The sequence below is a fragment of the Oncorhynchus nerka genome, linkage group LG23 (assembly GCF_034236695.1).
Source record: "Oncorhynchus nerka isolate Pitt River linkage group LG23, Oner_Uvic_2.0, whole genome shotgun sequence".
Taxonomy (NCBI): domain Eukaryota; kingdom Metazoa; phylum Chordata; class Actinopteri; order Salmoniformes; family Salmonidae; genus Oncorhynchus; species Oncorhynchus nerka.
The window spans coordinates 46,940,957-46,958,556 of NC_088418.1; the positions used below are offsets into that span (position 1 = coordinate 46,940,957).

Here is a 17,600-nt window from a genome sequence, read left to right on the forward strand (position 1 = left end):
TAAGAGTAAAATACGTGTCTGAATTACACGCAGCAGTCGCTAGGGCTAGCTATGCGGCTAATGCTAGAGAAAGGTACAGTGGACAGTGGATTTGTTTTTTTTACCTTTATTTTACTAGGCAAGTCAGTTAAGAACAAATTATTATTTTCAATGACGGCCTAGGAACAGTGGGTTAACTGGATTGATGAGGATAGTGAGTGGGGAATACACAGTAACAAGAGAACAGTGGGTTAACTGGATTGATGAGGATAGTGAGTGGGGAATACACAGTAACAAGAGAACAGTGGGTTAAACTGGATTGATGAGGATAGTGAGTGGGGAATACACAGTAACAAGAGAACAGTGGGTTAACTGGATTGATGAGGATAGTGAGTGGGGAATACACAGTAACAAGAGAACAGTGGGTTAAACTGGATTGATGAGGATAGTGAGTGGGTAATACACAGTAACAAGATAACAGTGTTCAGGCAATTGTTCCTGGTTTTGGGAATAGAACTCACCAGTTTGAAGAGTTCTGTGACGCTGATCTCGTCTGGGTCCACCATGCAGAACTCCCTGCGGGGTACCAGGTCCAAACTCAGCTGTCTGGAACACACACACACACACAACAGGACTGTCAGTGCATCAAACCATTCAGACAGGACACACTTGACAGAACTGGAAGACTGCTATGTCTCACAGGGACATAGAGGCATAGAGGGGTACCCATAAACACACACTCTAATCTCCCAGGGATAGATAAGTCTTTCAGAGCATGGGATGGTATAAGACAAGGAGAGGTAGGGTCACAGAACTCTTCAAACTGGTGTTTGCAGGGGGAGTGGTCTGTCATCTGTCCACAACCAACAGCAAGGGACTGACAGGTGTCGTTTCATCAGCCCGGGAGATAGAGACGCAGTGGAAAGTGTTTGTGTGTCTGATACGAAATGAAAAGTGTGTGTGTCTGTATGAACGTGAGGTGTGTCTGTATGAACGTGAGGTGTGTCTGTATGAAAAGTGTGTGTCGTGAGGTGTGTCTGTATGAACGTGAGGTGTGTCTGATACGAAATGAAAAGTGTGTGTCTGTATGAACGTGAGGTGTGTCTGTATGAACGTGAGGTGTGTCTGATACGAAATGAAAAGTGTGTGTCTGTATGAACGTGAGGTGTGTCTGTATGAACGTGAGGTGTGTCTGTATGAACGTGTGGTGTGTCTGTATGAACGTGTGGTGTGTCTGTATGAACGTGTGGTGTGTCTGTATGAACGTGAGGTGTGTCTGTTTGAACGTGTGGTGTGTCTGTATGAACGTGTGGTGTGTCTGTATGAACGTGTGGTGTGTCTGTATGAACGTGTGGTGTGTCTGTATGAACGTGTGGTGTGTCTGTATGAACGTGTGGTGTGTCTGTATGAACGTGTGGTGTGTCTGTATGAACGTGTGGTGTGTCTGTATGAACGTGTGGTGTGTCTGTATGAACGTGTGGTGTGTCTGTATGAACGTGTGGTGTGTCTGTATGAACGTGTGGTGTGTCTGTTTGAAGGGGAACGGAACTGATTGAGCACAGCATGTGCCTGGGGAGGGAGTGTGACATTCAAAGACAGAGGGGGGTCTGGGGAGGGAGGGGACAGACTGGGGAGGGAGTGTGACATTCAAAGACAGAGGGACTGGGGGACTGGGGAGGGAGTGTGACATTCAAAGACAGAGGGACTGGGGGACTGGGGAGGGAGTGTGACATTCAAAGACAGAGGGACTGGGGAGGGACTGGGGAGGGAGTGTGACATTCAAAGACAGAGGGACTGGGGAGGGAGGGAGTGACATTCAAAGACAGAGGGAGGGACTGGGGAGGGAGTGTGACATTCAAAGACAGAGGGACTGGGGGACTGGGGAGGGAGTGTGACATTCAAAGACTGGGGGACTGGGGAGGGAGTGTGACATTCAAAGACAGAGGGACTGGGGGACTGGGGAGGGAGTGTGACATTCAAAGACAGAGGGACTGGGGGACTGGGGAGGGAGTGTGACATTCAAAGACAGAGGGACTGGGGGACTGGGGAGGGAGGAATGTGTGACATTCAAAGACAGAGGGACTGGGGGACTGGGGAGGAGTGTGACATTCAAAGACAGAGGGACAAAGACAGGTGACATTCAAAGACAGAACCTGGGGGACTGGGGAGGGAAGATGTCATTCAAAGACAGAGGGACTGGGGGACTGGAACAGATCCCCATCATTCTTCTTTCCAGTCCAGACCTGGCAGTGATGTGCTGTTTGACGTCTTTCATGCGGTCGTTGGTGAGGTGACCAACCAGAACCTGTCTCCTCAGGTCCAAGATCTCATTCATCACGTGCCACAACCGATGGAACAGATCCCCATCATTCTTCTACACAGAGACAGAGAGACAGAGAGAGAGACAGAAAGAGCACAAGAGACAGACAGCGAGAGAGAGAGAGACAGAAAGAGCACAAGAGACAGACAGAGCACAAGAGACAGAAAGAGCACAAGAGACAGAAAGGGCACAAGAGACAGACAGCGAGAGAGCGCGAGTGACAGAGAGAGCACGAGACAGAGAGAGCACGAGACAGAGAGAGCACGAGACAGAGAGAGCACGAGACAGAGAGAGCACGAGACAGAGAGAGCACGAGACAGAGAGATGAGACAGAGAGCACGAGAGACAGAGAGAGACAGAGAGAGCACGAGACAGAGAGAGCACGAGACAGAGAGAGCACAAGAGACAGACCGCGAGAGCACGAGAGATGGAGAAAGCACGAGAGACAGAGAGAGCACGAGAGACAGAGCACGAGAGCACGAGACAGAGAGAGCACGAGAGACAGACCGAGAGAGCACGAGACAGAGAGAGCACGAGACAGAGAGAGCACGAGACAGAGAGAGCACGAGACAGAGAGAGCACGAGACAGAGAGAGCACGAGACAGAGAGAGCACGAGACAGAGAGAGCACAAGAGACAGACCGCGAGAGCACGAGAGATGGAGAAAGCACGAGAGACAGAGAGAGCACGAGAGACAGAGCACGCGAGCGAGCGACAGAGCGAGGGAGCGACAGAGCGACAGAGAGAGCAAGAGAGACAGAGCACGCGAGCGAGCGACAGAGCGAGGGAGCGACAGAGCGACAGAGAGAGCAGGAGAGAGAGAAAGCAAGAGAGCAAGAGACATTTCAGAGTAAAACAATTGGGACCAGACAGTCAGCCTGCTATAACAAGTAATGCATCACAAATTCAGATTTTATGTCTAACAAGCACAGATCATTTATTAGACACAAACACAAACAATGTTACTCATTAATATGCAGGAAAAAAGCTTCCACTGTTTTCTGCAGGAAAAACACCTGAGGCATAATGTATTGCCCACTAGTTGAAAGGCATTCCCTGTCTGCAACGGTTCTCAGGTCTATTCTCCTCTCTGCAGGATGTGTGGGGCACACATGAGAACACGCACGTACATGTGTGTATGTGTAAATTCATGCATGTCTGTGCGAATTCCTGCATGCATTCCTACATGCGTGTGTTGAACAGTCTTTACCACGTAGAGACGTTTCCACATGGCTCCCCAGTCTCTCAGGGTGGATGTCATCTCAGTGATAACAGAGTCCTCTGTGGGGATGACAGTCTCAAACTGCCTGTGGGTCAGAGAGAGAGGAGAGAGGGACATCACATTACTACGGTATATCTACCGAGCACATGGGTTCAAAGATACACTCACGCGACAGATAACAACGCAGTGTCACTATGAGAGGCTGGTCCAAGAGGCACTCGGCCTCCGTTCTGCTACGGTGACGTTGATCTAAATGTTTATCTAACGTTTCCTCGCCGCAGAAATAACATAAACCTACCTCACCTCCCAGACTGGCTGATCTAATAAGGCTGTTTGCCTTCTCAGAGACAGACACGGGGAGACACACACGGAAACGGACAGACACACACAATACACTCATTACTCACCCTTTGTTCTTGATATGGGCGTTCTTCAAGTGAATGTAAGTGCATGGGAAAATACCCTGGGGGGAGAGAATAAACAAAATAATGAATGGTGAATGTCACTTTAACTGTATCATTAAAACGGCACTACCACTAACACATTCTGTTAGCGAGCGTAAATGATGCAGATAATCAATACAAATTAATAATGTGTGTGTGTGTGTGTGTGTGTGTGCGTGTAAGTGCGTGTCAACGTGACATTATTAAACTATGAGCCTCTCCCTACTGACCTGCTCACTGCACAGCCCTCAGATCGAAGCAGAGAGATGATATTTCTGAATCTGAAAATAGCAGCTGCGCTGACAGCCTCAATAACACACAAGAGTCTCACCCACCTTGGCATTTGGATTCTTATGGACGAACCCCCTGTACCAGCCTGAGGAGACAAAAAATAAAATCAAAAGACATTTTCATCGTGTCACTGTGACTCTCAGACCCGCTACCTTTCTTTCTTTCTATCACTACTTTTGACCAGAGCACTATGAGTTACAGGGCTGCCGTTTGGGACACAGAACCGGGTTACTGAAGTGTCGACACTTCAGCGCCGGGCCGCACCAGTCGTCGAGCTGCCGAGCTGGAAAACTGAAGGAGAAAATAAAACAAAACGGCCAGCTGGAACACTATCACGGGAGGCAGGATTTTGTCGCTGCACTGTTTACTGCAAGCCTACCAGGCCCGGTGTTACATGGCACTGAGCACCCAGTATTTGTTCTGGCCACCGGCCAAGCTGGTGAGCCAGGGGGGGGGGGGGGGGGGGTCAGTAGTACCACGGGCTGTAAGTAGCACCAGGAAGTGTAAGTAGCACCAGTAACCTAAGGTCATAATGTGCTACTCGTGTTAAAGAGGTGAGAATGAGCCTCACTGCTGCCACTGTCTCGTGGTCTTGCCTACTGATGGACCTCCACGAGGCTCTTTACGAACTCTTTCTAGGTTTCGCTTGGCCAGAGCGTGTCAGAGGAGACATATGTCACCTATCACCCTACAGTAGTAAGTTGGTGACATAGTATCAGCACTGGCAGAAACTATTTTTTTTAAAGTAACTTGTCTCCTCTCTAGGACAGAATAGATAGACCTTGTCAACACCCTTGTCTTGGGGTTGTGGGGACCGGAACATATTGTATTTTGTCCCGTCCTCCAAAACCAAACACATACGCTACATGACCAAAAAGTATGTGGACACCTGCTCCTCCAACATCTCATTCCAAAATCATGGCCATTCATATGGCGTTTGTCGTCCCCCCCCCCGATAACAGCCTAAACTCTTCTGGGAAGGCTTTCCTCTAGACGTCAGAACATTGCTGCGAGGACTTGCTTCCATTCAGCCACAAGAGCATTAGTGAGGTCGGGCATTGATGTTGGGCGATTAGGCCTGGCTCGCAGTCGGCGTTCCAATTCATCCCAAAGGTGTTCGATGGGATTGAGGTCAGGGCTCTGTACAGGCCAGTCAAGATCTTCCACACCGATGTCGACAAACCATTTCTGTATGGGCCTCGCTTTGTGCACGGGGTCATTGTCAGGCTGAAACTGGAAAGGGCCTTCCCCAAACTGTTGCCACAAAGTTGGAAGCACAGAATCGTCTAGAATGTCACTGTGTGCTGTAATGTTAAGATTTCCCTTCATTGGAACTAAGAGACCTTGCCCGAACCGTGAAAAACAGCCCCAGACCATTATTCCTCCTCCACCAAACTTTACAGCTGGCACTATGCATTGGGGCAGGTCGCGTTATCCTAGCATCCGTCAAACGCAGATTCATTTGTCGGCCTGCCAGGTGGCGAAGCGTGATTCATCACTCCAGAGAATGCGTGTCCAATGGCGGCGAGCTTCATACCACTCCAGCCGATGCTTGGCATTGCGCATGGTGATCTTAGGCTTGTGTGCGGGCTGCTAGGCCATGGAAGCCCATTTCATGAAGCTCCTGGCGAACAGTCCTTGTGCTGTCGTTGCTTCCAGAGGCAGTTTGGAACAATGGCAGTGAGTGTTGCAACCGAGGACAGACCATTTTTACACGCTACAGCACTCAGCGGTCCCATTCTGTGAGCTTGTGTGGCCTACCACTTCACAGCTGAGTCGCTGTTGCTCCTATTGAGTTCCAAACTGCCTCTGGAAGCAACATCAGCACAAGAGCTGTTCGTCAGGAAATACGTTTCCACTTCACAATAAAAAGCACTTACTGTTTACTGGGGCAGCTCTAGCAGGGCAGACATTTGATGAACTGAGCTGTTGGAAAGGTGGCATCCTATGACAGTGCCACATTTAAAGTCACTGAGCTCTTCAGTAAGGCAATTCTACTGCCATTGTTTGTCTATGGAGATTACATGGCTGTGTGCTTGATTTTATACAACTGTCAGCAACGGGTGTGACTGAAATAGTCTAAACCACTCATTTGAAGGGGTGTCCACATACTTTTGCATTTATAGTGTCTATTAGATGTCAGATCATTTCCTTTGGGGAGTTTGTAATGAATCATCAGCCACCTCAGACGGACCTGTCATCTGTCTGTCTGTGTGTCCTTGAGCAACAACAGGAAGTGAGATCGTGATGCCCTGAGAAGGGAGGAAGGTTGCGTCAATGCTGTGTAAGTTAGCTGGGTGGAAACAGGAAAGTGTGACGGGGCACCTGCTCTGTCTGAAACTATGTCAAAAATGAACCCGTGAGTGTGAGCGACTCGGCCTTGAGGCTCACACACTCCTTCGCAATACACAGCCAAGCAGGGACACACACACACACACACACACACACACACACACACACACACACACACACACACACACACACACATTGGCAAGCAGAGCTCAGTGTGGGCGGGAAGCAGGAACCGAAGTCTTCTCCCTCTCGCGGCACAGGAAACAGTAGCAAACTGAGAGCCTCCACAAACGTTTATCTCATCAAATAGAAAAAAAAAGTCTTAACATTTCATGTGCAACACAATACTCCGGGAGGGACAGACTGGGGAAGGAAACGTGGCCCAACTTCAAAAAGGTTGACTACAGCCCCAGTAGCAGCCCATCTGTGAGTCACAGTGGCTGTCTGTGAAGCTCGAAGGGGGATTTGTGGTTTATGTGGGTGTGAAATGAGTAGAGGTTATCAGTTACCTTCACATTTCTCCAGGAGCTGCACCGTGTCCCCAATCTCCAATGGCAAGCCATGCTGGACCGTCCCTCTGAAACTGGCCAGCACTGAAACACAATAGAAGATATACTTTAATACCGGTGTGTATTTTTATGTGTGTATCTAGGTAACACACACCAACTCGACACACACACACACACACACAGTCCAAAAAAAAAGTCTTAAATCACTCTTTTCATGTCACTAGAATTGAATCCGAGCTCAACTGTCTTGACTGAGGTTGTGCTGTGATTTGTTTCCAGTGTTCCCTGGGCAGACAGAAACAGGGAAGAGAATGGCCTGCTGGCTGCTGGTAGATTGAGTAAGCCTCTGGGTGTCATGCTGAACTACAGGGAAAATAATGTCATTCTGGGTCTTTCTGCTAGGAGGCCTCTTGTAGAGGAGGGAGGCAAAACCTGCGGAGGCTTAAGAGTAGGACTCTCTTTGATGAGCAGCACGGTCAGTTAGAGAGAGAGAGAGAGAGAGAGAGAGAGAGCGAGAGAGAGCCTAAAGAACAGGGGCAGGGTGAGGAGGAGAGAGAAAGAGGAGGGAAGGAGAGAGAAAGAACAAGCACGCAAGAGAGAAAAATAAAGAGTAACAATCTCAGTCGATCAACACAGAGCACTTTTCTCGAACAGCGTCTAATAGCTGGGTTAGCAGTGAGGAGTGTCGACAGACGCCATTCTCTGTGGTTCTGAGAAACAGACATGATAACAGCACTCAAAGAATTTTCCAAGCTGCCACACTCTGGGGGAAATGCATCTAATAAGGATAGTACCTACGACATGGAAATGAAGAAGACTGGAGTCAGGCAAGGGTTTTGGAGAGGGGTTTTCATTTCATGGGGCACAGGGCAACCTTGTTTACCTGACCCGGCTGCAAAGTCAGTGAAACTTTAATTGGGAGGTTCCACTACATGAAATATAACATCCAACACACTTTACTTGCACTGTGCTAACGCTTGAACCACAAGTAGAGTTTTCCAGCTGCAGTGCACTAAATGATGCAGTTTGAAGTAGAGTTTTTAATCGTTTCTTGGTAATCCATTCCCCAGCTGTTGTCTGTCTGCTATCTGGCATGGCTCTTTTCCAAAGATGTTGGCACCTGAAAGGTGTTCACTCAGCGGGGAAACTATTTTTTATTTTCTCTCCGGGGGAGAGGAGGAAGTGCCGCCTTAAAAAGGCAGGACAACACACACACACACACACACACACACACACACACACAGGAAAGAAAGAAGGGGACATGATGTGATACAGACTGGATTCAAACCAGGGACTGTAGTGACGCCTCTTGCACCGAGACACACAGTGCCTTAGACCGCTGCGCCACTCGGGCGTCCATAAAAAAAAAAGTCTCACACACAAATATAGCAAAACCACAGATATGATATGTGTACATGAACACAGGCACGCACATAGCCTCATAGTGGTGAACCTGTCACACAGGGTCAGGGCCCATGTTTCCAGTCGGCTTGGTCTGAGGCAGGAGTTCAGTCACCACAAGCTGTGCTCTGCTCTGCTGTGACACACATCTACTCGTGGGCAAATGGCTGTTCCTATTTCTGACGAGGCAGCCTCGTTCATGCTGAACTAACTTAGACATTACGTAAAAACTGAAGGAAAAACACACACACACACACACACACACACACACACACACACACACAGGAATTCAGGAACTGGGATAAAAGTCTAACTTAAATAAAAGTGCTGGACTGAACAGTGACTGAGAACCATGAACTTATATGACAATATCTCCTTCAGACTTGAGATGAAAAGACATATGTCCAAACGGGAACTGACTACTGTAGGCTCTACTCCTGAGCCAAAGTGGAGACTTAGTCGCACTAACCTCCAGTAATCTACCCATGGGCTGCGTGCGGCTGCGACTCTCACCTTGCCCTAATCCTAAGGCAGTCCCCCCCAAAGCCAGAGAGAAGACTGGCTGTGTACTTTGAGCTCAGTGTTCTGTCCAGGGTGGATGGGGAAAGGCAGGCAGATCGGTACAAAGAGCGTTTGTTTGAATTAGGCTTACATGTGCTTTAGGCTGCCATTTGGAGTCGAGGCCTGTCAAGTGACCCTACAGTTGGTTTGTCGGTCTCCCTCTAAGCTCCTTATAGGAACATGATGCAGACCACTGGTTCAGACAGGCTTTGGTGTAGTTTGTTGTGTTGTGTTCAAAGGCACTGGGTTTCACAGGCTGTACTGAATTGATCGAGGAATACCAGGTTTACAGCTAGCTAGGTATTACACAGACCTTGGTGTCACGTGTTCAAACCACGCAAGATGTAAAAGGTAAGTAGCTACCGATTGGGTGTGGCAGGCATAACGTTTGAAAGTATACTTTAAAAGAAGATTAAACAGTTGTCTTGCATGAACCAGACAGAATATTCAGAGGAGACAACGAAACAGACATAGCAGGTTCTTAATGCAGAGAGTCTCTGCCAAAAGAACTAGAAAAACAACCTGCAGTTGACGCCAACCAATGAGCAACTTGAGTTCAAAAGGCTCCGTAAAAGTGGTTTTAACAGCCCGTCCTCACCCCCTTTCTCTCCGATTTGTGTTCCAACAACGAATCACACTCGTAATCCACTCCTCCGTCATCAATTATTCAACACATCATTAATATGCTAATTCGCCACCACAGACACTGGTGGTCCATTGACCCTGCTGCCAGAAATGAGCAAGTGTGCATTTTCCATTATTCAGATGTGTAGTTGTTGGATTCCTACTCCAATCCACACATACTGGAATGGAATGTAATCAGGTTAATAAATAATGGCGAGAACGAGACCGCACTTGATTTGCAGGAAGTTGCAAAAACAATCAATCAGCAGTAAGTGATATTCAAAATGGAAGGTGACATCCCTCGCTTTTCCCCTGCTCTTATCCGTCCCTCCTCTCGTTCCCTCCCTTCCTTTTCCTATTCCTTCACTATGTGCAAGGCTGTGAGTTGACGATGGTTAAAGTCCTGCTTTATTTATACTCTGGCGTCTGCAGGATTTACATCTCAAGCCACAGCCATCTGCTTGGGTTTGACTTCACAACCATGAAACGGTTGGGTTTCATAACGGGAACTCTTGACAGCAGAGTTAGACTATCCAAATACCCGACAGAATCAGTGATTTATTCAAATTGAACATATAGGAATCGGCTGACATTAGCTACAGCCTGGATTCGAACCGGATGCCTCTTTTGCATGGAGATGCAGTGCCTTAACACACACATGGACGCAGAGGTCTAACCATTTAACTGTACTAGAATACTTACAAAGGCAGCACAAAAAGAAATCGGGAAAGGTTTTTTTGCAAGGAAAATATCAGATATAGGTCAAAAGTGTCATATCGGTGCATCACTATTCTCTGGCAAAGGGCTGGTAGTTGGTACAGGTATGCCATTGTGGCTTCGACACGGGTAGAGAAACAGCAGAAAACAAAGACAGCATCTGTCTAAGACCGTCTTAATATTGCTTTGCTGTGCCATTTTCTGGACTCGACCGTGGCCAAAAAACTCTCTATTCTAGCTATGCGAATAAACATGACAGAGTAACCCAGAATTAACCACGTTGTTTGAATGGGTCCCAACCCATTATGTCCCAGTTCTAGGGAAACATTACAGATGGACATTCTGCGGAGAACAGGACAACTGGAAATGGAAAAGGTGAAATGAAAGCCGTTCCTCGTGAGCGATTTCACCAGCCTAGCTTTTGTTGGCCTGTCTTTAAATACCCACTCATAACATATTTTTCCACTGTGTTACTGACACAAGGCAATGACTCAGCCCCCCGTGGTTAAGTACACATATGCCTATACTCTTCAGGCCCTCCAAACACACTTAGCATCGTTGGCGCAGAGGAACGTATATGTGTGTGTATACGCACACCACAGTCCAGTGAGACATGGGGCACGAAGCTTTGGGCCAAGCCTGGTCATCTGACAGAGCGCTGTAACACTGAGACACGGATTAAAGACGTGCCGATGCGCTTCAGCGCTCTGCTCTCTCTCACAAAATGTGATTTCCTGGGGATGAGCTTCGACCATGGAAGAGGCGGCTATGCATTTTAAAGCAGGAGGAATCAACAGGAGCTGACCGCGTAGGGCAGCAGACGTCAGTCTCACAGCATAGAGTATATGCACACACCTGCACCTGCCTCACAGCATCTAGACGATACGGCCGTGAAGCGAGAAGACCCAGATTGCGCCACGCCGCGTCAGCTCAGCTAGATATTATAATATATATACATAAGCTCTCTCTCTCGATGAGAGAGAGGGAAAGACAGGCCAACAAAAGCTAGGCTGGTGAAATCGCTCACGAGGAACGGCTTTCATTTCACCTTTTCCATTTCCAGTTGTCCTTTCGAGGCCTTTGTAGGTCGAGATAACGGCGAGAAGCAGGCTATGGGGAAACAAGCGCTCGCTGGCAACAATAGCCTTCCTCGAATCATAACACCTCAAAATGAGCTTTCATAAAAGATAAGTGTATAGCTTCTCTGAGGTGGCAAGGGCACGCACAGAATATAAATCAATTAAAACCAAAGTAATTACTACACATAACATCATACCGGGATCCATAACGTTCGATGAACACAAATGTAAGCCGCGAAATAGGCTTACTCCTACAAATGTCAATGCAAGTAAATCATGCAAGACCTCACAAGGAGTAAGATAGAAATTCTGCTTGTTTGGTGCTTTGTTCGCTCTGGTCTGAATGTATTCATAAAAGGCAAGATTATGAGTTTTGAAGGAGAGCAGTGTGCTGTTACAGAGGCGCTAATTGTGTGTGTGTTTGTGTGCATGTGCATGCTAATGTGTGTGTCCGCCACCTTTCAGCAGCATCCTGTGAGACGCTTCAGTGCCCCTTCTCTTTCTGCTCATTACAAAGGGAAGTCTGAGAGAGACTGGGTGTTCTGCTGTGGCTGCTTTAACATGCAGGTCTCTCCTAGCGCGTGAATGGCACTAACTAAAGCCTCTCGTAAAGAAGGAGCTCCCCTGGTTCTGAGAAACGTGTCTAGGCCTGAACGACGTCGCATAAAAATCGCACTGTCAGCCTAAAACACGAACAGGGTGTTCACCGCGTATGGTACAAGGAAGTTGACACACCACACGCAGACATGCTCTCAATCTCTGCAATAAACCACATACTCTGCTGATTTACAATCAGGCTATCTAGTGATTTATTCAGATCATCAATGAAAATAGAGTAAAAATGTCAAACGAAACGGATTGTTTAAAAACGTATTGCGGATCAGTGAGACGCTATTGTCTTCCGGTGAAATTGCAGAGCCGAAATTCATATGACAGACATAGTCATATTTAACATTCATGAAAATACAAGTGTCATACATCAGTTAAAAACTGAACTTCTTGTTAATCCAGCCACGGTGTCAGATTTCAAAAAGGCTTTACGGCGAAAGCACACCATGCAATTATCTGAGGACAGCGCCCAGCACACAAAAGCATTAAAAACATTTTCCAACCAGGCAGATGTGCCACGAAAGTCAGAAATAGTGATAAAATAAATCACTTACTTTTCAAGATCTTCTTCTGTTGGCACTCCAAAAGGTCCCAGCTACATCACAAATGGCTGTTTTGTTCGATAAAGTCCTTCTTTATATCCCCAAAAACTCAGTTTAGCTGGCACGCTTCATTCAATAATTCACCGGTTTCCCTCCTTCAAAATGCATACAAAATGAATCCCAAACGTTACCAATAAACTTCCCCAAACAACATTTATAATCAAACCTCAGGTACCCTAATACGTAAATAAACTATACAATGTAAGACGGAGAATCGTTATTGGCATTACCGGAGATAAACAACAAAGTATGCTCATTCACCAGAATGCGTAACAAACACTACAGCCAAAATGGGAGCCACTTAGAAAAACTACAAATTCTAGCTCATTTTTCCAAAAAAAAGCCTGAAACCCTTTCTAAAGACTGTTGACGTCTAGTGGAAGCCATAGGAACTGCAATCTGGGAGGTAATTTCCTTCATATTAAAAATGACAGCCATAGGAATCATTGGTGGGCTGAATTGTTTTTCTTCTGGATGGTTTGTCCTCGGGTTTTCGCCTGCCATATCAGGTCCGTTATATTCACAGACATTATTTTAACAGTTTGAGAAACTTTAAAGTGTTTTCTATCCAAATGTAACAAATATATGCATATCCTAGCTTCTGGGCCTGAGTAACAGGCAGTTTACTTTGGGAACGCTTGTCATCCAGATGTCAAAATGCTGCCCCCTAGCCCAAATAGGTTTTAACATCTGCATATTGTCATGACAAACATATACAGTAATGGTCGTGTCCACTAGGTGACAGCCTGCCTAATGACTAGGCCAGGCAGAGGAAATCATATATGACTCAGATTAAAAGGGGAATATAGGTCAGAGCAAGTCCAATGCAAAGCTATCCCACTTCACCTCAGTCTCAGGCCTAATCTGCCTGCCTACTGCCTCTATCTGTGGGCTGGCTGGGTTGTGTACGTGTTTGTGTGTGAGGACAAGCTGAGGGGAATGTCTGTGTTCTCTCTCTCTCTCTCCATCTCATTCACTTTTGACACTGAAAAGGGATGTTGCGATATTGTAGGTTTACGCAATATTGCATGTCAACGGCACCGCAAACTGAGAACACAGAGATCCCTACGCCTCCTCACGCCAGCTGAGAGGAGAGGACAGGACGAGAGGAGAGCGAGAGGAGAGAAAGAATACAGAGCGACAGATGAAGAGGAGAGACAAAAGGGATGGGTGAGGATAATGAGATGAGAGAGAGAGAGAGAGGGACGGCAGAGAGAGAGAGGAAAAACAGGCCTGTATTCACAGGTAAAGTGTCTTTGTGTGGGGGGAGGGTAGAGGCAGTGTAGAGGTCATATTTGATTTATTTAACCTTTTTAACTCGGCAAGTCAGTTAAGATTTTTTTTTTATAAATCGTATTTACAGTGACGTCCTAGGAACAATGGGTTAACTGTCTTGTTCAGTGGCAGAACGACATATTTTTACCTTGTCAGCTCGGGGATTCGATATAGCAACCTTTGGATTACTGACCCAACACTCTAACCACTAGGTTACCTGCCGCCCCGATATGAAGCGTGCTGCATCAGCTTTTATTGTCTGTCTCCACACACAAACACATACACACACAGCCCCCCCTGTGAGGTCTTTGTGAGGCCTCTATATTCATCTGTCTTTGTTCATCACATCCCTCCATCTGGGAAGAGGGAAGGAGTGAGGGGCCACCTACTCCTCCCACACTTCAATCTCTCTGCATCAAATTACATCCATTACTTGCTCTTCCCACTGCACGTGTATAAACACACACACACGCATGCGAACCCACACAGGATATCAAATGAAGAAGCTTTTGAGTGTACATACCTAGCAGTCAGAGAGGAAAACAAAACACACGTGTGTTCACGCAACCCACACACACACACACACACACACACACACACACACACACACGCGTACAGCAGACAAGTGAGCAAGGGGCCACTGACTAGGCATGTGACAAACTGCCCCCACTCTCCCCCGCTCTCTTTCCCTAAGCCCCATTGTCTGAGTGACAGAGTAACAGAGATGACAGCTGTCTTGTTTAGCTGTCACCACAACTGCTTCCAGGAAGGGGGACGTCTCGGGCTCAACTTCAGCCTCAGCCAAGAAATCACGACCCGGAGAAAATAAATATCCTGCATACTTGTAATAACACCCCCCCCCCTCCCCCCAAAAAAGATCCTGCTTGTGAGTAATCTTTGTGGAGCGCTACCTTTTGGGGATGATGAAAGTCTTCGTAAGAGAGTGTGAGGTTGACCTTGGAAGTAAAATGTTCCCTTTGCGACTTTAAGCCTTTTTCGTCTTTGCTATGTTTTGCTTCATGTTTGAGGGAAGTCAGGATGTGGTCAAGCAGCCTAGGGCTGACCCTATTTAGTCGACTGGTTTGTTTGGTCAATGTCGATAGGCTCTTGGTTGACAGTTGTTTTTTTGTAGAGCAGTTGCAAATGCATTTTTTCATGGCACACGAGACACACTAATTCATTGCAGAGGCTGCGGGGATGGCACAGTCCATCACTAAGACATATGTGCTCCTGAAATTATATATGGTTACATTATGCAAGAACAATGGTGCAACATTTTATAACAAATGTGTTTTCCCGAATTGTAAGGTTTCTTAATATTAACATATAAATGCCAAACATCCCTTATCATTTAACTGTGTATTCACGTGAAAATGCACATGAACTACCCTCCCCTCATGTGCATTTTACCAGCAGGCTTAGGGTCTCATGTGTCTTCTCAAGTACCCACCCGTGGATAGGCCAAGTAACCACAGGGGGTCCTAGTACCCCTGGTTGGGAATCACTGGTGTAGCCTGTTACCGGCAACTTCAGGAGCATAAGGGCAGAAACTGGACTCCACCTGGACTCCATCACCTCCTTGATTATCTTCCCTATATCTGGCAGTCCCCTTGGTTCTTTCCTCAGGTGTTATTGACTCGGATTTCATGTCCGTGCGTTGTTTGTGTTTCGTGTTCATGGTTTCTTTTATTTATTAAAAACACTCACTCCCTAGACTTGCAGTGCACTCGTTACAGTGCGTCTGGGTCATTAGGTTAAGGAGATCCATTACCTAGTCCCGTGAGGGCCATTAGACATGCACTCTGGAGCCATTAATCAACCCTTTAGGCCCCTTTAGACATGCACCAGCAATAGGAGCGTATGTCTGTATTATTTTTTTGCATAATTACTATGGGTATGCCACAAAATTGAATCTATGCCCTAATATATGTGCCAATAAGAGGGAAAAGTTAAAGATGGGCCTAAACTAGTTAGAAGCTAGATAGTGGCTGAATGCCAAAGGGTATGAATCATTAACATAAAGAGGAGTAACTATGCATGTCATGTAAGGATGAAAACTGTATAAAAGGAGTGTGCCGAGGATGGGAAGACAGTTGATCCATGGACCAGCTCGGCTTGTTACGTTGTAATAAAGTCTACTTTGAATTCGCAAGTTCCGGTATCTGAGAAATATTATTGGGACGATATTTCTACGACAGTACTTGTTAGCATTGCTAACCTTCGGATTACAAAGTATCAGTGGGGTTTGAAAACAGCACCCCTTGTGTTAAGTGCCAGTATTACAGAATATCCCAGGTATGGCACAAGGTCAGTATGAAGGTATGACTATCTGGATACCGACCAAGCCTACTTAAAGCATCAGTCAAGCTCAGAGCATATGGTTGATTTTATTAAAACACATAAGTTTTGTCTTTTTATGGAGAAATACACTTTTTTTTCCAACCAATCGATTGGTCAAAAGACCAGACGGCTCTCGGTCGACCGAGATTTCTTTCAGTCGGGGACAGCCCTAAAGCAGACAGAGAGTAGGCTACTAGGTAGTCCATGGATCTTAGAGCAGACATACAAACAGCACCCAGCTCAAGCCCATCTGTGCACTCAGACACCAGCGGGGTTACGACTAACAAGGGAGTGTAGAGGGGAGAGGGAGAAGACGATGAAGAGAGAGGGAAAGGAGGAGAGATAAGTGCCTGTCAGACCTCATGCATATCATTCTACACTCTCTCCCCCATTCTCTGTTTCTGTCTGGTGTCAATCTAATATAGAAGTGATTCACTAGCACTCTGTTCTCCTCCCAACACAAAAGCCCTGGACTGAACCAGGGGGAAGGAAATTGGGGGCTAAACACACGAGAGGACCGATGTTAATGGTCAGGATGTGATATATGCTGTGAGGAGTGTGTGTGTGTGTGTGAATATTGTGTGGAGACTGCGTAGTCTGGGGAGAATAGCATGGTTTTTCAATGACTATTTAACAGTAAGGCTGTACACGTTCACTATTTCTGTCCTTAGGGAAGATGAAACTCCACTTCTGAAGAGCTGCATCTTTTCTCCCACTTGAGTTTAGTGTCTACGCCACAGCCATCTCATTCCCTACGATACAGACAATATCTGTGTGCAGGCTATGTTCTCAACTGAAGTACTATTGTATCACTTGGTTAATATGGATTATCATAAACACTCCACTTGATCAAATACGATGCTCGACAGCTGCTGTGCCCATCACTTCAGCTCAAAATATGAAAAGATTTCTACCCCAACTTGCCCCACACAGGGTGGTGTTCGGGGATTGACGAACATGTTTCAATCCGCACTGAGCCATGGAGACCATATGGTTTTCTGTTGTGAATCTGCTGGATTGCTGCATGACAGTACCCACTGAAATATTGTCAGGCAGTTACATTGTTCATTACATACAAACAGATGCACACAATTAGCCATTTTGTGTGTGTGTGTGTGTGTGTGTGTGTGTGTCACAACACTAGCTGGCAGTATCACAGCAAGTCAAAGCTGGCTGGCGCCCTCCCCACTGGGCACCCAGGACCGCATCACTGCCTCATCTGATTAGCACCCTCGGCCCTATGGTTCATGGAGGGAGGGAGACAGGACGAGGGAGAGGGCAGAACGAGGGAGGAAGAGACAGAGGAGCAAGAGGAGCGGAAGAGAGGGAGATAGAGG

The 17,600-nt window shown here is 46.8% G+C and overlaps 1 protein-coding gene across 3 annotated transcripts in view; it reads right to left on the bottom strand.

The window, feature by feature from the left end:
• LOC115106945 (dedicator of cytokinesis protein 4-like) overlaps positions 1–17,600 on the bottom strand; it is a 159,970-nt gene that overhangs the window by 106,679 nt on the left and 35,691 nt on the right. For 2 of the 3 annotated variants that reach the window (XM_029630202.2, XM_029630201.2), the window contains exon 1: positions 501–599. In XM_029630202.2, coding sequence (XP_029486062.2) covers positions 501–545 — 45 coding nt within the window. In that variant the 5' untranslated portion in view covers positions 546–599. Of the gene's footprint in view, positions 1–500; positions 600–2,222; positions 2,354–3,508; positions 3,606–3,927; positions 3,984–4,298; positions 4,340–7,055; positions 7,140–17,600 lie in introns of those variants that run through there. The other variant, XM_065008176.1, reaches the window with a different exon arrangement.